At 34.8% G+C, this 22298-nt stretch overlaps 4 protein-coding genes across 7 annotated transcripts; 3 read left to right on the top strand and 1 right to left on the bottom strand.

Moving 5' to 3' along the window:
* The first annotated feature begins 4276 nt into the window (after positions 1–4276).
* Positions 4277–8281, top strand: LOC126676744 (probable galacturonosyltransferase 4). Its single transcript, XM_050371014.2, has 9 exons — positions 4277–4668; positions 4747–4781; positions 4873–4917; positions 5003–5105; positions 5178–5365; positions 5967–6220; positions 6427–6784; positions 6874–7449; positions 7640–8281. The coding sequence occupies exons 1-9, from the start codon at positions 4563–4565 to the stop codon at positions 7913–7915; spliced, it is 1941 nt and encodes a 646-aa protein (XP_050226971.1). The 5' UTR covers positions 4277–4562; the 3' UTR covers positions 7916–8281.
* Positions 8282–10757: 2476 nt separating this feature from the next.
* On the top strand, positions 10758–11609 carry LOC126676745 (uncharacterized). The gene has a single exon (XM_050371016.2). It carries the CDS (start codon positions 10866–10868, stop codon positions 11436–11438), a length of 573 nt encoding a protein of 190 aa, XP_050226973.1. The 5' UTR covers positions 10758–10865; the 3' UTR covers positions 11439–11609.
* Positions 11610–14591: 2982 nt separating this feature from the next.
* Positions 14592–17111, top strand: LOC126677015 (probable protein phosphatase 2C 38). Of its 3 annotated transcripts, none has more exons than XM_050371430.2 (5): positions 14592–15144; positions 15294–15585; positions 15896–16263; positions 16357–16593; positions 16708–17111. In XM_050371430.2, the coding sequence occupies exons 2-5, from the start codon at positions 15306–15308 to the stop codon at positions 16918–16920; spliced, it is 1098 nt and encodes a 365-aa protein (XP_050227387.1). In that variant the 5' UTR covers positions 14592–15144; positions 15294–15305; the 3' UTR covers positions 16921–17111. The 3 variants fall into 3 exon arrangements, with proteins under 3 accessions (XP_050227387.1, XP_050227388.1, XP_050227386.1); XM_050371431.2 differs by having other exon boundaries at positions 14593–15144; positions 15277–15585; XM_050371429.2 differs by having other exon boundaries at positions 14593–15585.
* Positions 17112–17952: 841 nt separating this feature from the next.
* On the bottom strand, positions 17953–20885 carry LOC126677016 (protein MODIFIER OF SNC1 11). Of its 2 annotated transcripts, none has more exons than XM_050371434.2 (6): positions 20464–20885; positions 19948–20070; positions 19732–19848; positions 19546–19603; positions 19383–19446; positions 17953–19228 (listed from the first exon to the last, which is right to left on the bottom strand). In XM_050371434.2, the coding sequence occupies exons 1-5, from the start codon at positions 20739–20741 to the stop codon at positions 19411–19413; spliced, it is 612 nt and encodes a 203-aa protein (XP_050227391.1). In that variant the 5' UTR covers positions 20742–20885; the 3' UTR covers positions 17953–19228; positions 19383–19410. The 2 variants fall into 2 exon arrangements, with proteins under 2 accessions (XP_050227391.1, XP_050227390.1); XM_050371433.2 differs by having other exon boundaries at positions 19383–19449; positions 20464–20882.
* Positions 20886–22298: the final 1413 nt, after the last annotated feature.

The raw sequence follows: 22298 nt of genomic DNA, 5'->3' as shown, positions 1-22298 counted from the left end.
GCCTATATTATTAAACAATAGTAACTAATAGGAGTATGAACGAGATGATTTAGTTCAAATTATACTAAACTCGAATGAGCATAATTTTTTAAATGTGAGTTAAAATTCGAACTGAAACAGACATCTAAACTCTATTTAGGTTCAATAAATAACATTGCTTGTTGTTCAGGTTAAAAGGGCCTTAGGAGTCTCTTTTTAATTGGTATTCAAATTCAGTTCGATTTGAAATTGGCGTAGCTCGAGCTCCGTTCAACTTTTCGAACAAGTATCAAATAACTCACAAGTAGACCAACTCATTTATACCCTACCAAATGGAGCTCTCCATTTTTTATTATTTCTTGGAAAGATACTCTGTAATGCCAATTAAGAAAAAGAGATGAGAGAGAGGAAAGTAAAAATAGAGGAAAATGAAAAGGAAGGATGAACTCAACGGAAAAATAGGAAACAAACTCCAACGTCGCAGAAAAAAGAAACACTAATGTATGTGGTTGAAACGCCTCATTTACCTCCAAAATCCCCATTTCATTTCATTTCTCTTACTCTCCTCAATCTCACATTCTTCTTTACTACACACACAAATCGCCATTAACAACCATCCAAATGGAGAAGAACAATAATTGTAAGCGGGGAAGAGAATTAGGAGAAGAAGATGATCACGACGACTCATCTGGTAAAAAGCAACATCAGGATGCCGCTGAATCATCATCTTCTTCATCATCGTCAGATAATCATAAGTATTTCGGCGTATTCGATTTCCCCTGGCTTAAAGAAAGTTTGATCTTCTCCAAATCACAAGACGACTGCGTTTTCGAGGATTCCTTTTCCATTTCTCTCCTCCATGACTCCTCGTCAGCCTTCGAGTTTTGCCTGCCTCAAACTCCACAGTCGTGCATCGATCTTCATCAGCCTCTCGAAAAGCTTGAGGAGAGTCTATGGACGCTGGAAGTGGATTGCGACGCGTGGCCGGAGTTGCTTGCTCAACACAATTAATGACTCTCCCATTTTTAATTCTTCTTTCATTTCTCATACATCAAATTATATTCACTCTTACGTACCATTATTTTTGTTGTTATGATCCATCTCTTACTTAGCTATAATTAAATTATGATCCTTAATTTTGAATAAAAGCATGTGAGGATCATTTACCTCGAATCCTGATTAGCTAGGTAGTTTTACGAAAACGCATAACAATAATTTGAATTGCAGTTATTTAATTATATATTGATTAAAAAATCAATTATAGAAGAAGTGGTTTATTTCGAATTTCAAGTATGATGTTTTTTGTTCTATTTGTAGATGTTTTAGCATATTCTGATCGTTTTTATCGCATTCTTCTCTCAACTTTCAAAAATGACAAAAAGAAGTGGAGCCAGAGTTTTTCTTTCCGCAAGAGACCTATCCGGCTCCAGTGAAAATTAGTTGAAATGTGAAAGGTTTAAAAGTGTCGTCTCATAGTAGTTGATACCAAAACACCTCATGTAATTGAAAAAAAATAGATGATTGAGGGATGGATTTGAAGAAAAGATTGATGGTGGAGTAGATGATAATGAGAAAATGAGACTGAAGATAATCAAGAATAGATAAACAAGACGTAAAGATCAACTAATAAAAGCTCATAATGAGAATATGGCCCTAGAAATGTTACTAGAACTAGAAAATACTTTCCATCTAGTTTTAACTTTGAAAACTAGATTTTGATAAATTAATTGTAATCGTGTGCTTTTAAATATAATGTCAAAGCTATTCTCTCCTCCTTCTCTTCAAAAAACTTCATCTTATCTTCACCATTTGAAGAGTGGAGAAGGTGATTATCCGGTTTCGAACGGAAATCACCTACTCCCCCCTCACAAATATTAAATATTTTATAATTTTACTCTCTATTCTAATAAAAGCTTTTCGCTATGTAGTTCTTCAACATGGATTTTATGTTTTCTTATTGAAATTTGTTTGGTTTTATAGTTATTTATGGTTGGTCTTCTTAGATCTATCAATATTCTATAGCGATTGTTCAGGTTTTATAGTCAATTTCTTGTAGATCTAAGATTTTGAAGAGTTTTCTATATAATCTCGTCAAATCCCATGGATAAAGATGAACGGAAATACTAAATTTCAACGGATCTATCGGTTTCAAGGTGTAAATTGGAAGTGCTTCGTACTCGAATATCCTTGCATACGATGGGACTTTATTCATCGTTTGTGTCCCAAGATGGAAACCTTAGCGAGATTCACGGCTTGGGTCTTTTCATTTCCGATTATAATTTTGTATCTTCAAATAATTTTTTTATACTTGTCTAATGATTAATAAATGTACATATGATATTCCCACGTTTTATAATTATGAATTTTTGTTGACACTTATTAGTTGTATATAGATTAAGAAATATTCTATTTTTATAAAGTTTTTAAAATAACTCCAATACTTAGTGTAATTTCTAATCGGCTATAATAAAGATATCAATTGGAACTATCAATATTATTTAATAATTATAAATACCTTTCAAAAATAAACTTTTACCAAAAAAATAAATAAGAGCATATAAAATATACTCCCTCCGTCGCAATAGAATTCTCCATTTTACCTTTATCACATAGTTTAAAAATACATGAATTTTATAAAAAATTCTTCATTTTTAGTAAAATCTTGTTTAATGTATTTCAGTTTACTTTATTAGTAGAATTTAAATAGGGGTAGAATAGAAAGATTAAATTTTAAAATTGTTATTTTTAAAAGTGCACAAGAATTTTGGGACAAAAAGATTTCTCAAAGTGGACAACTCTATTGGGACGGAGGAAGTAGTTAAAAATATAAATTTTCTATATATTGTGACAACTCAAATTAAAAATATTTTATATAGTTATGGAATGGAAAAATATTTAGTTACATAAACGATAATAAAATATTTATAATTTCAAATAATAATTATTAATTAGGATAAAAATATATTTATTTGTTCATCTAACTATGATATTTTTAAAGATACTTTTTTTGTGTATTGGTTTGTGGGAGAAACCGAGAAACTGAACCCATAATTTTGATAAAATTTTGCCAAACGCTTATATATTTGATCTAGCTCAATGATATATGTATTGTTGGTTATGTATATATTTAGAAAATGATATTTAATCAACGAGGTATAACTCATTCGGTGTAATCACGGGACAGAAAACTGCTAAGATTATGGATTTTTTTTTCTTTTTAGAAACACTCTTTCTTTCTAATTATTGAAAAAGATATTCAAATTATTATTTAAAAGCATATATTGAAATTAAATATAATAGGTTTGGCCCTTGGCTCTTGGCCCTTGTGCCGACGAAATACAGAATAATCTGGTTTGAATTGATAGTGATACTTGCTTCGTATCACAAATAATAATAGCAGCATTCATTAATTGAAGAAAATAATAATTTATTGGGTGATTTAACAATTCTGCCATTATGTAATATAATTCTACTAGTTTTTTTTCTTCTTTCAATTCCATTTCTTTTGTATTACCTGGAGACTTAATATTACTGTCAAAATTCGATTCGCCTCTAAATCTGTATTAAATTTGTTTGTTTACGACATTATTTGAATATTTATTTATTGTTAAAAAAATTATGCATATTCATGAAAATACAACCCCATGCAGATACATAAGTCAGACGTAGATTTAATTTGAATTTACAAATAAAAATCAAATTCATTGGAGTCAATCAAACCAGCTCAATTTCGATCTATGATTAGGTCTAGTTACAACCCAACATCGTTAAATTACAAAACCTAGATTCTCTATAAATTATAGAGATTGATAGTTTAGGGGAGTGATTTACATGCTTTAATTATAGATTACTTGTCATAAATTTATAAATTGTTCATCTGTTAAAAAATCAGTCCCAAAATTGATTAGACCGCCGGTTTCAGATTCATTCGGTTCAATCACCAACTGAACCGGTTAAATAAAACTATATAAAAAACATCAATTTAAGATCTGGTTTCTGATTTAATTATCGGTCCAATTGTCGGATTAGTTGAATCCAAGCCGATTTCAGTTCAACTGGTCAAACTGGTCGGTCCGGTCCGATATTTTAATCACTACTAATTTTAATATTTTTTTTTCTTTCGCCTAAAATGAGTGAGGGAGTGATACTTATTCCGTAGGTCAATTTTTTGTCCATAATAGTAACAAACAAAAATAATAAGGAAGCATATCTCGTCCTTTTACCATTTCCTTTTCTATTAATATAATCAGAAACAGAAAACAAACATAATTTATTATGCTTACTAAAATAAATACAGTTTTTGATTGATTTTTTTTTGTTATAATCAACAGATTACTGTAAAATATAAAAAATAAAAACAGAGACGAAGGCTTATCTGTCGCTCATTCATCACCGCCGCACACTCCTCTTTCTCTCTTCTTTTTGAGCGCTGTCTTCTTTCCTACGCAAATTGCTTTGCTGTGTATACACTTTGTTGAATGAAAGGCCGCGGCGGCGGCGGTGGTGTCGGTGTCGGTGCTGCTGTATTTCTTCAACGGTAACTGTCTATCTTTTTCGCATACCTAATCCTAATCGCTTAAAGAATGAGGATCCGGAATTTGGTGGCGGGCATGCTATTTGTGACTGTAATTGCTCCAATTCTTCTCTACACCGATCGATTCTCCGCTTTCAAGTCCGCTTCTTATTCTCGTGCGTTTACCTCCGTTTCCTTTTATTTTTTCTGTGTTATTTTTGGTTTTATGTGTTCTAATTTTCTTGTTTCAACAGCTACAACTGAATTTCTGGAAGATGTTGCCTCTCTGGTAACTTCTTTTTCTCACTATATTTTCGGTCACTGTCCTCTATAATTTCTTAGCTTAACAGATCCTTGCAATTTTTTTATGTATTTTGCAGACTCTTTCGGGCGAATCCCGGCTCCATCTCAATGTGTTGCCGCAGGTCATTTTCTTCTTCCCCTTCTTTATATTTACATATTAGTTGTAGATCTCTCACTCTTCACTTGCTTGATTTTTGTTGTCTGCAGGAATCATCTGACATTGTTGTTAAAGAACCCGTCGGAATCGTATTCTCCGATAACTCTGTCGATTCTCCTCCTCAACTTCAAGTCCAAGATTCTTCCTCTCAAGGTTTTCTCAATTTTCCCTGTCTTTATACTGATTTATTAGTAATGTAAACTGAATTTTCCAATTGATGACTAGATATAATTAAAGAGCATAAATCTGCAAGAGTATTATCAGCCACCACCAATGATCAAGATCACTCCCAAACTGATCATCCTGTCATAAGACAAGTCACTCCGCTTCGTACTGATGTTGATGCTGGCATTGAACGTCGCAAAAAAATTGCATCCACCAATCTGGGCTCTGATGATACTGCCTCTCAAAGGGTAATACATTTTTATCTTTCTTAAATTTAATTTGAATCCTCATCAGAAGCCATTGGCTGTTTTTTGGTTTGAAAAGTATTTAAGAGTTTAATTCACGCTTCTAAAATGTTATGTGACGTAGCCCGCCCCTCTGATTTTGATGTTTGCTAGGAATATTCAGTATTTTATTTTCATGTATACCTACCATGTATCTCTCTGCTGTTGGAAATAGTCAATAGTCATACTTCTTGTGCATCATCAGATGTAACCCTTTCAACTCTAATAGATAATTACATATTATTAGTACTTTCCTCGGTCACATTCCTTGTGCTAGAAGATGCTGTTTGAACATTTCCCTTAGAATGACACATCTTTTACTTTTTCTTGCTTAAGAAGCCATTTTAAATTTTGGATTGAGCTTTTCGATGGAGAGTGTTTAAAATTCATTTTTACTATCAAGTGGTGCTGCAGCTCCTTCTGATTATTTGGTCACTCATATTACCTTTTGACAGTGTTATGCTTTCTCAATTGATGGCATCCATGTTCTTTGCATTCAAAATGAAGACTTATGTAAATATATTGCTGATCTTAAAAGAAATTTTCTTTCTACTATCATGTGCAGCAATCTACTCTATTTTCTGAAAAGGTCAGTGTGGAAGAACCAGTCATTCTTAAAACTGACAAACAGATAGCCCAAACGCCTGTGCCAGATGCTCGAGTACGGCAACTTAGAGATCAACTCATTAGGGCAAAGGTTTACCTGTCTCTTCCATCTACGAAAAACAATCCCCATTTAACAAGGGAGCTTCGGTCGCGGATAAAGGAAGTTCAACGTGTACTTGGAGATGCAGCTAAGGATTCTGATCTGCCAAAGAAGTACTTATCTATTTAAATAATAGACATTTGCTAGCTTCCACAACTTGCTTATTTTCTAATGTTATATTCCCCTTTTCTCTGAATGTTATTTCATTTTCTTTCAGAGTTTCTTATTGGTATTCGACTACTTAAATGTTTCGTGTCTTATTAGACTTTCTATCTTGCATCTCTTTGATGTATGATTATGTTATCTGTTAATAATGCAGTGCCAATGACAAATTGAAGGCAATGGACCAAGCATTGGTTAAAGGCAAGCAGATACAGGATGATTGTGCTACTGTGGTAAAGAAGCTTCGGGCTATGCTCCACTCAAGTGAAGAGCAGCTCCGAGTGCATAAGAAACAAACCATGTTCCTGACACAGTTAACAGCCAAAACACTTCCTAAAGGTCTGCATTGTCTTCCGTTACGCTTGACCAATGAGTACTACAGCTTGAATTCTTCTGCACAGGAATTTCCAAATCAAGCGAAATTGGAAGACCCTCAGCTGTATCACTATGCATTGTTCTCAGATAATGTTCTGGCAGCAGCAGTTGTTGTGAACTCCACCATCACCCATGCTAAGGTACATGATGGATCCTTCTAAAGACTTATTTATGTTCCCTTTAGTTGCCAAAGCTGCCAAACTTATGTGATGATTTTGATTATTTGTAGGATCCTTCGAAACATGTTTTTCACATTGTTACTGATAAACTCAACTATGCGGCAATGAGAATGTGGTTTCTAGCAAATCCACCTAGCAAAGCTACCATTCAGGTTCAGAATATCGAGGACTTTACCTGGTTGAATTCAAGTTACAGCCCCGTTCTCAAGCAGTTGGGTTCTCCGTCAATGATTGATTATTACTTTAGGGCACATCATGGTGGTTCTGATTCTAGTTTGAAGTATCGAAACCCAAAGTACTTATCCATCTTGAACCATCTACGCTTTTACCTGCCTGAGATCTTTCCAAAGCTCAACAAAGTATTGTTCTTGGATGATGATATAGTGGTACAGAAGGATCTTGCAGACCTTTGGTCCATTGATTTGAAGGGTAATGTTAATGGGGCTGTTGAGACTTGTGGAGAAAACTTTCATCGTTTTGATAGATATCTCAACTTCGCAAATCCCCTTATCTCGAAGAATTTTGATCCTCATGCTTGTGGGTGGGCTTATGGAATGAACGTTTTTGATTTGGATCAATGGAAGAGGCAAAACATTACTGAGGTTTATCATTCATGGCAGAAGCTGGTAAGTATTGTGCTTGAACATGTCTATCTTTTGGGCGGAGAGCAATCCAAAATCTTATTAACTATCATTACAACTTACTAAGAATTTCAGTTCATATCGATTTGCACTTGTTATTCGTAAAATGGAATTCATACAAGCTTAGTTTTTCTGGGTCAGTTGTGATTCTGAAATTAGCTTACTTTGTGTGCAGAATCATGACAGGTCGCTGTGGAAGTTAGGGACCTTACCACCTGGTCTCATTACTTTTTGGAAGCGAACTTATGCCCTAAACCGCTCCTGGCATGTGTTGGGTCTTGGCTATAACCCTAACGTCAACCAAAGAGACATTGAACGAGCAGCTGTTATACACTTCAATGGCAACATGAAACCATGGCTTGAGATAGGGATACCCAAGTACCGAACCTACTGGGCAAAATATGTGGATTACGAGCATGTGTATTTACGAGAGTGCAACATTAACCCATAGAAGGGGCATCTGCAGTCATTTAAGCTCCTTCTCATATCCTACTTGGCCGAAAAAACTTTTCCAGGTCCACATCTCTCTGTTTAGCTAGAAGCTTTCTTAGATTACTTGTTTATGTATACCATTCTTTCTCCCATGCCGGCATGTAGTTAATTTTGGCACTTCTTGGAACATGTCAGCAAAATGGCAGTTGTATATGTAAATGAATGCGAGCATTTATCTGTTTTGATCTGTAGTTGTAGTTGGTCAACACACTGTCTATATTCTTAATTCTTGTCTAGTCTGGAGTTCAGTATACTCATCATGTTGGTGTCTGTTCTGGAATGAAAATTATAGATAAAATGACTGCTATCTGCAGCGGTTACTGTATTTTTTGCATATGTTATGGTAAACTTGAGAATACGAGATGTAGCTGCCGACGAGTGTGTTGTGGTCCTTTCGTTTTGATTTAGATTATTAGTCTTGCGTTGGCCTGGCTGGGTGACAGCCTGTTGTATTAATATAAACCAGCTGCTGTTAGGTTTACGTTAAAGCTTTCTTTCTATCTTTAGTTCTGTCTTTCACGTGGACGTGGTGCTATCATTATTTATTAGCATTATCTTCTTTTTTGGTCCCACCAAGAAATCCCCGTCCACAATTTGGGTTACCCACATCCACATTTTAATTATTTGTTGAACAAAGGATCAATTCACCCCCTCAACTTGGCACGAAATATCAAAATAATTATTTTAAAAACTTTTGAGACAAATTAATTCACAATTTTTGTTTTCGTATCAAAAACACCAAAAGAGAATGGGGGTATCGTTCCCCTAAACTATGTAAAAGGGGATCAATTCACCCCTCTGTTTTCACCGTAAACCGCTCCTTTCCATAGCTATTGCCGCATCCACTGAAAAACATTGGAATTTTTTTCTACAACAATCCTATTTCCGGTTGAAGAGCAGACTCATTTAGGTCTGCTCTCGTTAGAGCAGACCCAAATGGGTCTTCTTCTTCATCGAGCAGGTCCAGATAGATCTTCAAGTTGAAGAGCAGGCACATCTTTGTTGGAGGAGTAGTGCTCCTTGCCTGAGGAGCTACTCCTCCAAAATTTAAAAAAAATATTTTTCGAATTTTAGGTATTAATTTGTATTTTTTTTAAATGGTAAGGACTATTTTAGATTTTTGTTAGGAGAGTATGTTTCAAACGCGTATTGAGAATGCGCGAGGATGAGGGAGGGACTGACTTGATATACGTTAACATTAGTTGCGGGCCTGTTTGACCCAAAACCTCCAAAAGGACTCTTTTGATATTTCGTGCCAAGTTGAGGGGATGAATTGATCCTTTGTTCTCATATCTTTATACTAAGTTTGTATAGGTTCATTTTGCCCCCTCAATTTGGTACAAAAAATCAATTAAAGTTAAATTTATGATTTTAGAAGAAAACAAAAACCCAAAAAATGGTATTGTATCTTGTTTTATTCCTTTAGTTTTAAATTATTCCATAATATTTTATTACCTTAACTTCAATTTATAAATAATACTCCAATCGTTTTTTGACATCTCGTTTGAAGAAGTAAAACAAATTAAAATGTCAAATCTGAAGATATTTTTTTAAAAAGTTACAAGCTTGAACTTAGTTGACCTTTTGTGCGAAATTAAAAAGGCCAAATGAATCTTTGTTGAATGTTTATTCATCGGCTATTTGATGGTGGGGATAGGTAAACTAGCATGTAAAGTATTTAGATATGACATGAATTAACTGACCAAATTAAGCTGAAATTGCAATTTGATTTAATCTTTAGTTAATTTAATTTGGTTGGTTAAGAATTTTGAATAGCTTGGTTTATTCAATTTGATTTGATTTCGGTGTGAAATTAATGAATTAACCACACCAACCAAATTATAAGTGTGTGTGTATATACCAATCTTTTAAAATTTTATATATTTTTACAATTTTTTATAAACTAATATTATATTTTCTTCTGAATTTGTATTTAATAAGAGATTAGTATTTGGATTTGTTTTTGCTTTTTAAACAATGTTGATGAAATTTAGTTTTTTGGTTAATTGAAATAATCGATTAAACTAAACAATTATTTTGAATAGGTTATAATGTAGTTCTAATATATTTCAGTTAGAGTTCAATTAATAGAGGAATTTAGTTCTGGTTCAATTAAGAAATTTAGAGAAATTTAGTTTCGGTTCAATAAAAAAAATTAGAAAAATTTAATTTTGGTTCATTTAGTTCGGTCAATACACACCTTTAGATGGAACAAAGAACATGTTCAAGTCTATTTTAGTGTTTTAAGAATGGAACCAAATTGACTAATTAATTAGTTTGATTATAAATTGAAAGTTAGTTTGATTTGATCCTTCATTAAAAGCTAAAAATGCAATTTAAGCTTCATAAATAGGAAAAATGAGTAAAGATTTAATATAATCGCATTGATCGAACTATATAAACTATAGGATTAATAGTTTACGATTTAAACAATGAGTTGTTTACTATTTTTTGATTCATTAATATTTCAATAGAGAGAAAGAGAAATATTTATTTTTATTTGACTCAACGCTGATTCAATTTGTCTTAATTTTAGACAATTAATTTAATTGGTCATTAAAAGATTCTATATTCACTAGAAAAGTGATCTTCTCTCATCATGTAAGATTATGCATGTATTATGTATCACTTGACATGATTTACATTAAATAATTCAATGAACAAATACATTAATCAATAAAATATAAAGTAAATACTCACTAATTAAAATTAAATATTACTACACATAGTTTAAGAATACTTCATAATTATGTGGTGGACTCCAAAAGAAAATTTCATAATCATCAAATTAAGACTAATCATCATCCACAGTTAATCATTAGAAGACAGCACGTGACGTGTCAGGTCCCAACAAAATACTACTAGTAAACAAAAACATAGCTCCTTCATGGTCAAAATCAGACAAAAAAATGTCCCCGACTCATCCTAATTTCTCCATCTTCACCATCTCAATCTCCCTTCTCACCACATTAATCCTAATCAGTAACAGCGGCTCATCGGCATCCGATCCGAACAGTTACAGCAGACCGACAGATCTAGTAAACAAAGTTTGCAAGCAAACTCGGAGTTACAGCTCGTGCGTGCATTCTCTCTACTCAGACTCCCGCACTTCAGAAGCCGATGAGTACACCCTCGCCTATGTTGCAGTAGGATTAGCGTACGCGAACGCCTCCTCCACTCGAAGCCGCATCTCGCAGCTGCTTCGGAAGAACAACGGTAATTACAAGCAGCCACTGGAGAGATGCGCGCGCAACTACAAGGATGCGATTACACTACTCGGAATGGCCGACAACGACTTGAACTCGGAGACGTTCTTTGAGATTTCTGATTTGGCTGGCAATGCTTCCGCTGCTGCTTATGATTGTGAAGCTGCTTTCAGAGGATTCCGGCCCCCTCTTCCTTTGGGCCGCCGGAATAAGGATTTGCAAGGTCTGTGTGAAATCTGCGGAGTCGTTGCTAAATTGTTTACGGGGTTATTATAGTAATTTTGATGTGTAATCTTTATCATCGTCATAATGTTACAGTGCATATGTATCTGTGTGGTCACGGAGTCTCGGGTGGACCGTTTGTATTATTATGAAGTTGGTTTGTTTTGTTTGTATGCTTCCTTCCCCAACTCATCACAATATTGAATACACTTTGTTGTGCATTTATATTGGTAGCTCAAGTTAAGTTTTTAAAGTGTATTCATATGCCAATCTTCTTAAGTAAATTAATCAATCAAACCATTAACCGGTTTCGTGTCAAATTATCAAAAATTTAATAAGCATTAGTCTTTCAAATTTACGAGCGGTTTGTTTCTTTATAATAATTAAGGATAATTAGTGATTTGCGGTTTAATTAGAAAAGCTTAGAAAGGCGGATTTAAATGTTGTTTAGGTAAATGTTCAATAATAAGATTCCTGAATCTCGTAGACCGTCTCCATGGAGTGGTTAAGAGAGGGCCATCTTTCACTGTTTTAGTCGGTCATTTTCTTTTAGTTATAGTTGAGGTAATTAGCGAAACCACTCATGTTTACTCTTCGTTCGCGGAACACTTGCCAGAACCCCCCACCCCCCACCAACTTACTCCACAGTTTTTACAATGGCTTTGCGGATTAATTTAGTCATTCCCAAGTACTTTTCAAGAAAGGATCAATCCGGAAGACTTGCCCCTAATTGACTGTCTAAGAGAAATGATCGATGAACTTATTCTTTCGCCTATTGTCTGTCCTTTTTCTTTTTCCTCTACAAGAAAAATTTAAATCTTATAACTTAGATGGATGCTTTAAAGTATAAATAAAACTTATTAGATTTCCAAATTAAATTTGTTGTTGGAATAATCTATTTATTTGTATTAGAACTTTATCAGTAAAGAATTTGGGTGTATTCATCAAAAAAAAAATTGGGTGAAAAATAATTTTATTATTATTAGGCAATTAGGAAGTATTATTCAATTAAAATTAGTACTCCTAATATTAAAAGGAGAATTTATCCCTGTAATTACCCTACTTTATTCATCTTTTAAAATTGAAATAAAATAACAAAATATACAATGTAGATCAAACATTGATATGCATAAGCGGAAATGAGGATGTGTGTGATATGAGAAATATAAATTAATGTTACCTATTTTGGTTTACTTCTTATAGAGAATTAAATGTTTTGTAGTTTTTTTAAAGGCATATGTTATGATAGCTATAAGGTGCAGTAATAAATGTCTATCTTACTAATTAGCAAATAATTATAAAGGCATATGTTTTGTTATCTTACTAATTAACAAATAATTATAAATCTCAGACTTATTTATAAAGTAGTTTTTTATTTCTTATTTAGTGATAGTATATTTTTTTATAATTAGAATATGATTATTTTAGATATTTATCCTAATTAAAGCTTTTTTAAATTATCTATTGTAATCATGAAAATATTTTTCTCTATTTGAAGACAAGAAATTTAGATAATAAATCATCAATAAAAATAGGATTTTCGCGACGGAAATCCTGTTTAAATCATTATAGCGACGAAAATTATGTTTTCAGTAGTAATATTTACGGTAATACTATTGATAAAAAATTTAAACCGTGTGTATCCAATAGATATTTTTGTTAATTGATTTGTTTTTAATAGAAGCGGTATATTTTGAACATTCTTCAAGTATAAACACATTACAGAAATAAAAATATATACCGTAGTTCGTGTATTACTGTTACACAAGTTTTATCTTTTAAAAAAAAAATTGTATACATAAATATATCATTAATTTTTTGAAAGATGCATGAATAAAAACTGTACGTTTCTCATTCATTACGGTGAACAATGAGGTGATAATTTTATTTTTTAATAGAAATCAGACTGCAATAGAATGTAAACTTCACCAATGTGATGAATATTATGTTTCATGCACTAAAAGAACCAAGAGAAAATATTGCTGAAAATTAATTACTAATTGAAAACATCATATTGGAAAGATGTTATCCAGGCTGAGTTGCATGTCCTTGATCAGAACAAAACATGAATCATTATAAACTTATCAGTTAGAAAGCATCCAATTGGTTGCAAATGAGTTTATAAACTCAAATACAAGTCAGGTGGAACTTCAGAATGTTGCAAATTTAGACTATTGGCCAAAGAGTTCAATCAACAAGCAAATGATTATATAACACTCACAGTTTCTCCCTTATAGCCAATGGGTATGGTTTGAACACTACTTGCTCTTGCTTGTGCACATAATTGGCATTTTGTATCAATAATGTTTTCTTGCATATGAATTACTAGAAAAGCTATACAATAGTCATAATATATGGCCAAGCATGTAACATTAATTAGTTGATGTTATTAATTATTAATTGTAATATTCTTATTATTAGAATAAAGGATCAATTCACCTTCTCAAGTTGGCCCGAAATACCAAAAAGAGTTATTTCTAAAAAAATCGGTCAGAAAAAAACTTTGCCATATTGTAGATATATAAATTAATAACAATACATATATACATATTGGGTCCTCATGGGAACATGGATGAAAAATCCCATGAGGTAGGGACTACAATGCCCGTCCCCTCTCCATCTCCGTCGATGGTACATTTAATTTTTCATTTCCGTATCATGGAGCTAAATAATGAAAAAAATTCATCTCACTAGAAGTGGATCTCCACAGAGAACGGAAAGTTTTCTTTTCATTGTCATCCCTACTGCTTACGACGCGCATCACGGGCTGAACCATGCCCGTGGTGTGTGTACACACCCCATTTTGAATGAAATGAATATATACGACATCCAAAACATTGTTATTGAACATTCATCAAATGCTTACCCACTTGATCTGCAACTAACCAATTTAATTTTACAAATTTATTCATGAATAACTGTGCATAATTTCCAAATGAAATCCATATTATTATTTAGCTGGGAAAGATTATGTAATATTAAAGGGCATCTTTGAAGAATATTATAAATTTAAAGGATCAAGTTGCAGACCAAGGTGGTAAGTGAGCACTTGGATATTCATTAGAAATGTTGAAAGTGCATGCATGTACCACTTTTACCTAATTCCTCAATTTATAGCTTACCGGACCCAGCAATGTCACTTCTATTTACTTTTTATTTCTTCCCCCGTAATAATGATGTTACAGAAGAAAAAAAATGTACCCATATTTGCTCCATGCAACCCCTACAAATTTGTGGGGGCAACGGTTCCTTGTTCTAGGAAACTCATGTCACAAATGAATTATTATGATTGAATTGTTTACAATTTTATTATAACATTAATAGCGAGATTATTGAGAATGGCTAGCTATTACAGGGCCATCTCAATCTTAGCTAGCAATAGCTTTCTGTTCTTGGCTTTATGTGCAGAATTAGGATGTGAAAAAATGATGAAGATTAAGAGCATGAGATGAGGAAAATTAGGCTGAAAATCTGGAGTTATTGCTGAAATAGATGAGCCATATATAGAAAAAATGAATGTTGAAAAAAAAGACAAAAACCAACAAGAGAACAACAATGTCAGTCATTGTAAATTCAAAACTTTGTTAAATTTCCCATGCTCCGATCTCATCTGACAACAAAACTGAAGATCTTGTGTCAATAAACTCCAAACTCTTCTCTTATCCTCTTCATCTGTCTCATCTCAGACCAAACTCTGCCATGACCGAATCCATGTGTCATTTTCCAGCTCAAGCAAACTGAGTCTCTACCCAGATTCAAGGTACATCTCACCATGTTCTCTCTACTTCCTTTATAACTTGTGCTTCCTTGTCTCTTTTCACTTCATTCTGCCCATACCCTTTTGGTCTCTTCCTTCTCATTTCTCCTTATAATTCTCTCTTTAATATCCTAGTGGTGGAATATGTTCAGTTATTGTTGAAAATGGTGAAGCCTTGTTGGAGAGCCCGTGTTGATGATGATGGTAGTGGGAAAGTTGATGGGTTGTTGTGGTATAAGGAGTTGGGACACCATGTTCATGGAGAGTTTTCTATGGCTGTGATTCAAGCTAATTCTTCATTAGAGGATCAAACTCAGCTTGAATCAGGGTCTTTGAGTTCCACCAATTCTGGTCCTCTGGGAACTTTTGTTGGGGTTTATGATGGACATGGAGGAAATGAGGCTTCAAAGTTCATCAATCACAATCTTCTTCAAAATTTCAAGGGTATGTATACTGCAATTTATTTCAGCTTTTGATGCATTTGTTTCTTTAGCCAATATAATAATGCTTGCTGAGAAAATTCACCTCATGCACTTATGTAGCATGGAAACAGAAATGCTCAAACGGAAAAAAAACTATGATATATGTTATAGGAAGTGATTATAAATATTCAGTTTTTAAGTTTGAAAAGTAAACTCCAAAGCGTAGAGCTCGAAAAGTTTCCATAACTCGTGTTGGAACAGATAGATCATAATGCTCAAAACCTGTTGGCTGATTACTTTACTTATTGTCATTATTCTCCATTGTAATGCAGCAATTGTGTCTGAGCATCAAGAGGTATCCGAAACTGTTATAAAGAAGGCATTTGCAGCGACGGACGAGGACTTTTTGTGTCTTGTGAAAAAACAGTGGCTCAGTAAGCCACAGATGGCATCAGTAGGGTCTTGCTGTTTAGTTGGAGTTATATGTGATGGCATGTTGTATGTTGCAAATGCTGGCGACTCACGAGCAGTCTTAGGAAGAACAGTAAGAGGCGGACGAGGAGTTACAGCAATACAGTTGTCTCAGGAGCATAATGCTAATCTAGAAATTGTGAGAAATGAACTCTGGTCTTTGCATCCGGATGATCCTCAGATTGTTGTCATGAAGCACAAAGTTTGGCGTGTCAAAGGCATCATACAGGTATGGATATATCATATATACACTGTTTATCGATGTATTTGTACCAAAATGATCATATTAATCTTGTAAATGTGTTCTGTTACAATATTTCAGGTTTCGAGATCTATTGGGGATGCATACCTTAAAAAGGCACAGTTCAACAAAGAGCCTCTACAGTCTAAATTTAGGGTGCAGGAGCCTTTCGACAAGCCAATCCTCAGTTCAGAACCATCAGTCTCGGTACACAAACTCCAACCAGAAGATCAGTTCCTCATATTTGCTTCTGATGGTCTATGGGAGCAGCTTAGTAACCAAGAGGCCGTCGACATTGTACAGAACTTCCCTCGCAATGTAAGCTATGACTTGTACTGTTGTAATAGTTGAAACAGCTTCAGTTTTTTCTCTGCCATATTAGAAAACAATTGAAGTCATTAACTTACATGTGTTTCGTCTCTCATAATGCAGGGAATCGCCAAGAGGCTTGTTAAAGCTGCTCTTATGGAAGCAGCGCGAAAGCGAGAAATGAGGTATGCTGATTTACAAAAAATTGATCAAGGGGTGAGAAGACATTTTCATGATGATATCACAGCAGTGGTTGTGTTCATTGATTCCCATGTGATCAGTGGAAGGCCATTCGGTAGTTTTCCGGTTTCAATTCGAGGAAGAACTAATTCATAGTTTTGCAGAATTTATTGTTTATCATCTACATAATTCTGTGTAGTTTGTTGTTAAGAGATAGGAATTATCATTTCATTGAAAGATGTTTTATTCGGAAGCAGTATCAGAGTTGTTAGGATGTCCCCAACAACATCATGTATAATATTATCTACTCAAATGTTGATAGGTAATTCAATTTTCTTTTTCTCTTATTCCAGCTCAAACAGCTAATCATCCATCACATTTTATCTTTGTCTTGACACAATTTAAATCTTCATTAATTCCGAATCTGTGCTGCTCATGAACATATCCGTACACTGTCAAATGGTTTGCCTGCTATATCTTGTCATTCAGCTTTCCAGTTCCGTGCAGGGAGCAGTAATTTAAACCCTTTATTACTTCTATTATTCCCAGTTTATGGATTGTAAAATCCTGCTTTCATCCATCATATTTAGACAAAAAATCAAGCACCAGTTGCCTCAATACAAGATGATGAACATTTTCAGACATTCTACTGTACCAGTGAAGTATCAACAAGGGTTTAATGTATGGGGAGATGCTAAAGCTCTAAAACTCCAGTACAAATCAAAACCCCACATAAAATTATGTATACATTATTATTACAAATGCCCTTCAACATTATTATTACAAATGCCCTTCAACATTATTATTAATGCTATGCAAGTTTAATTCAATCCACATAACTGATTAATGTACTCCTCCACTTAATGTCAAAGATGAAGTGAAATTGACGACTACAACGACAGTGATAGTACCACTGGTCTTGGTTGACGCCGCCTGCAACCAACATGTAGTAGCATTGCCTGGCATTGTTTATCAGGCAGCACTGTCTAAATTCAATAAAACCTCTGCTAAACTGCATTTAATTCAACAGGCTGCATGACAGTCCAGATTGCTACATTTAATTATAAATTCTAAACTACACAAACAAAGAGGTTTAATTTTGCAAAAACATGTCAAGCCTCCAAATGTTATTACCAGGCAACGTGGACTAGGCCACACAGCATAAATAACCATGAAAATAAACGCATCTTCACAAAATAAAAGCACTGTTCTTCATTCCATATAAAAATAGTAAAAGGGAGTTTGATAAACATTACATCGAGATTCCCAGATCTTGCGTTTCTTAATGGTAGCCAAAATCAATTCAAACAAAATTACAAAAACTGATATCCAGATTTATCAAAATAGTACTATCCCCATAACCCTACCTTGCAGCCCAGCAATTTACTGTGAGGCCAAAAAGAAATCAACACCGCCTTTTGCATTGTTAACTACTCCGAATCAGAAAGACTTATTAGAAGTTCTGAAGCAATAAACTAAAACTATTTTTTAAATTCCACTTTTGATGATCGATTACTATTAAAAAAGCATACTGACAACCTTACCTTAGATGTATGTATCTTGACCAAGCTAACTCCAGACAAGCACCTCATGATCAAACTCAAAACAGCAGCATTAAGCGAGACATTCTTTTGTCGAATCCCAATCTAAAACAACATTTCTACACTACGAGTTTCCAAATCAACATGAGAACCTAAGACTTAAAAGAAATGACATGCAGTTCGAGACCAAAACGAAAACAAGAAAAAAAATTGAAAAGCTATAGTTAAGTTGACCTTAAAGGCTGCAGCTAAAATAAACAAACATCCAGTGTAAATGTGACAAACCTTCCTACTATAAATACTACTTGCTTCAGTTGTAGGCTTCAAGCATGACCATCGCTATTTTACATAATGCCTTCGACAAATGGCCCTAGATGCATGCTTCTATCAATCAGAACAAAATATTATTTTTAAAGCAATTTGTATTTTTACCCCTTCAGCAACTTAACTATAAGCTTTTCCATTTTCTGATGGAATGAAATAACGAGTTCTTGAATCAGATAATGCTAATCAGAATGTCTACTTAATATTGCTGTTTTGTGGAGGATCATGAGAGAAAAGCTGTACAGCCAAGATAGTGAGGCACAGACCACATCCTTGTGACAGAAAATTCACCAAATAAGAGCCAATCATTACAGAGTTTCTGCACAGCACTAAACCCTAGATTTCAAATACAAAATATCTGATTTCTACTAGATTATATAATGAGTTAACAAACTATGGGAGTTGTTGATTCCTTTAGGCCTCACAAAGTAAACTGATATTAGAAGTCATACAGAAAACCAAGAGATCCTCTTAATACTGCTAGAATCTTGTTTAATGGCTTTAGACTACCATCTACCTGAGACGCATCTGGAAAGTCAAGGTGTAAACAAGACACATGGATAGAAGCCGCAGACTTGTCAAAAGTTAGAACCCTAGACCTGCCAAAAAAACACCAAAAGAATTAAATAATAAATAACTGGATAAAGCATTTCCACATTCTTTTTTCCAATCTAGACTAACCATTGTTAAAATATAACAACTAAAGATGGTTGGTTCTACAACTGAAAATGGAAAATAAATCACTGACTGTACCTAAAATTTATTTCAAAGCAAACTGTTTTTAGGTACCTCCACCAGCTTTGCCCGCAATTGCTGCCTTCTGATATTGAAACAAAAAGTAAAATTAGTATAGTCAACAGGCTGCAAGGTGTAATGTATATGATAATGAATTGTAATCGCTTAAAGAGAGCCTCACTGGTTCAATATTTCCTTTGCTATTCATCAATAGAGAGTCCGATGAAGGCTGTGAAGGCCTGCAGTACAAATAATGATACATTACCTCTGACTCAACCATTTTGGATAGTAAACAAATAAACAAAGCATAAGTTATATAAGACCTATCAAAAAGTAATGCGAAACAGGGTAAGAAGTTCAAAGACACCTCATATCGATTCCTGCAGTTTTTTCTTCTGTTGCATCCTTTTTTGGAGTTGAAGCAAATCTTTGAAGTCGAGCTTTTTTCTTTGCCTCATCATCAGTGGTCACAGGCATTCCGAACCTATATAGCAGCAAAAAGTCAAGTAACAATCCACCTTTGTACTAATAAAGTACATATGCAGCAATTAAATTTGAAAAGCATTAAAATGATATAAAATACCGCTCAGCTCGAGCCTTCCTCTTCAGCTCCTCTGCGCTCTTTACAGCAGAACCATTTCCAGAAGAACCAGTTCCGGTAGAAGCAGCTCCAGTAGAAGCAGTTCCAGCAGAAGCAGTTCCAAACCTGCAATAGGTGACATTAGCATAAAAGAAAAGTTTAGACAGTGAGTAAGAACATGAATTAAGGCTCTATTAGAACAGAATTAACAAAATTAACAGTAAACTCATGGTGAATCAAGAAGCTGAGTTGTGTGAATGCGTAATGATTCCAGAACAGTAATATTCAACAAATATGAACACCTCATTACAAAATAGAAATAAATAATTAAATGCAATTGTGAACCCTAATTGGAAGCCACTATATTAACTGCAGCCGCTAAAAATAAATCAATCTAACCAAAGTACAATAGGATAAGACCAAAAGATACTGTGGTAAGACAGAACCTGAAAACCCTAACTTCTAATTCGCAGCATTTCTTGCAGTGAAAAAAAGAGAGGAAGAAATCTAAAAAAATACCTTTCAGCACGAGAAGATCGTTTCTCTTGCTCCGATAACTGGACATTAATTCCAAAGCGCTCAGCACGGCGGATCTTTTTCTCCGTATCGGAGACAGCAGAGACGGCGCTGACGACCTGAGTGGAGGCCTTGGAATCAGTGGCATCCTTGTTCTCGGAAGTGGAGGTAGGTGAGGTGACCTCCGGCGGATCCGGCTTAGCAGGAGAAGGAGGCGCGGGTTTGGTGTCTGGGACGCCAGTGACGGTGGTGGAGTCGAGATTCTGCATGTCAGTTGTCATTATCTGATTAGAGAGAGAGTTGAGCAGAGCAGGGAGAGAATGGTTTGGTTGGGGTTTCGAATGCGATTTGTGTGTGAAGTTTGATTACCAATAAAAGGAAATGAATTAGCGAATAAGGAAGATGAAAGATTTTTATTTTTTTGGTTATTAGCGGTCAAAGCACGCGGGGCCACGATTATTTGGAGCTGGTTCCCTTCAAGTTTAAAATTTTTTCATTTTTTTTAAATCTAGTTAGAAGGATAACGATAATTGATGGATACTGAATCCCATATTAAATATAATGGAGCCGAGTCACAGGAGATTCACTCTCAGGTGATACCGGACTCCCCCTAAAGATCCGAAGATATGAAGGATACGCCGAATCCCTTAAGATTCGGTGATATGCTAATAAAGACCGAATCCTTAGAGATTCGGAGATATGCCAATAAAGACCGAATCCCAAATGACCTGCCCAAAGCGCGTCAGGTCCGGGATTCGGCTAATCGACTAAGAATGGAAGTATTGTCCTATTCGGACACAAACACTATATATGGAAGGATAAGCTCTACTTTAAGAAGATAAGACTATTTAGGAAGACGTTCCTAAATAGGATTCTTATCAGATTAAGGTAGATCACGACTAATCAGGAGAATCCCTACGATATCGCCGAATCCCTACAAAGTAGGATTCACCTGCCTAATACGACTCTACTAGGTATATTCGACTACTATAAAAGGAGCACGAGGTATGCCTAGAATCACGATTACATTCATATACACAAAACGCTGCTCAAAGCTCTAAACTGACTTTAGCATCGGAGAGTTAATCGGACAACCACCGTCCGGTTAGCTTCTACCTTGTTTTGCAGGTCTACTCACCGGTTCAGAAAGCAGACTCCATCAATTGGCGCCGTCTGTGGGAAAAACTTAACTAAACTTCAAAAAGAAGGAGCTTTTCTGAACTCAAAAACAAATCTCATTGAAGAAGATGACTTCTGAAAGAGTGAACCTGAAAGACAAACAACCAATGGACCCAAAAAACACTCCGGAGATAATCAACGTGACGGAAGACGGGCTTCACAACTCCGGGGAAAAAAGCAATACTGGAGGGCCCTCTTTTTCAACACCTCAATACCAAACTAATCCGATGAGGGGAAGCAACCCAATTGCTTTCAATCTGGGCACTGAAGAACAACAAGCACCAAGCGTAGCAGCACAAGATTCGTACAACGAAATGCTGAAAAAGGTACTAGAATCAGTACAGGCAAATCTAGACAGATTGGCCAGCGAAGCCAAAAGAACGAACGATAGGCACGAAGAAACCATGAAAATCCTAAGGGAAAATTTCAGCCCTACAGCTCCCAGAAGAAGAGGAAGAACAGAAAACGCAAACCCAAGCCGTCGAGAGACAAGAGCAGAAAACAATAAGAGCAAGGAACCCCGAACCAGAGGGAAAGGAGAAAGAAACGAAGCAAGAAACCAATGAGAAAATAGAACAAGCGACGAGGAAAGTCCGAATAGAGACAAATCTAACGAGGAATCACCAGAGACACCCAGAAACGAGCACAACCAGGAGGAC

Source organism: Mercurialis annua, linkage group LG4, assembly GCF_937616625.2.
Source record: "Mercurialis annua linkage group LG4, ddMerAnnu1.2, whole genome shotgun sequence".
Classification (NCBI taxonomy): Eukaryota; Viridiplantae; Streptophyta; class Magnoliopsida; order Malpighiales; family Euphorbiaceae; genus Mercurialis; species Mercurialis annua.
The sequence above is the reverse complement of the archived record's forward strand: the minus strand, read 5'-3'. Positions and strand labels throughout refer to the sequence as shown.

Bases quoted from the DNA above. Each gene is read 5' to 3' on its own strand.
- LOC126677016 (XM_050371433.2), bottom strand. From the start codon at position 20,741: ATGACAACTGACATGCAGAATCTCGACTCCACCACCGTCACTGGCGTC. The intron at 20,071-20,463 runs GTATTTTTTTAG...CACCTATTGCAG, and splicing joins CGATCTTCTCGTGCTGAAAG to GTTTGGAACTGCTTCTGCTG. The intron at 19,450-19,545 runs GTGAGGCTCTCT...TTTCAATATCAG, and splicing joins GCAAAGGAAATATTGAACCA to AAGGCAGCAATTGCGGGCAA.
- LOC126676745 (XM_050371016.2), top strand. From the start codon at position 10,866: ATGTCCCCGACTCATCCTAATTTCTCCATCTTCACCATCTCAATCTCC.
- LOC126677015 (XM_050371430.2), top strand. From the start codon at position 15,306: ATGGTGAAGCCTTGTTGGAGAGCCCGTGTTGATGATGATGGTAGTGGG. The intron at 15,586-15,895 runs GTATGTATACTG...ATTGTAATGCAG, and splicing joins TCTTCTTCAAAATTTCAAGG to CAATTGTGTCTGAGCATCAA. The intron at 16,594-16,707 runs GTAAGCTATGAC...CTCATAATGCAG, and splicing joins TACAGAACTTCCCTCGCAAT to GGAATCGCCAAGAGGCTTGT.
- LOC126676744 (XM_050371014.2), top strand. From the start codon at position 4,563: ATGAGGATCCGGAATTTGGTGGCGGGCATGCTATTTGTGACTGTAATT. The intron at 4,669-4,746 runs GTGCGTTTACCT...TTGTTTCAACAG, and splicing joins CAAGTCCGCTTCTTATTCTC to CTACAACTGAATTTCTGGAA. The intron at 6,785-6,873 runs GTACATGATGGA...GATTATTTGTAG, and splicing joins CCACCATCACCCATGCTAAG to GATCCTTCGAAACATGTTTT.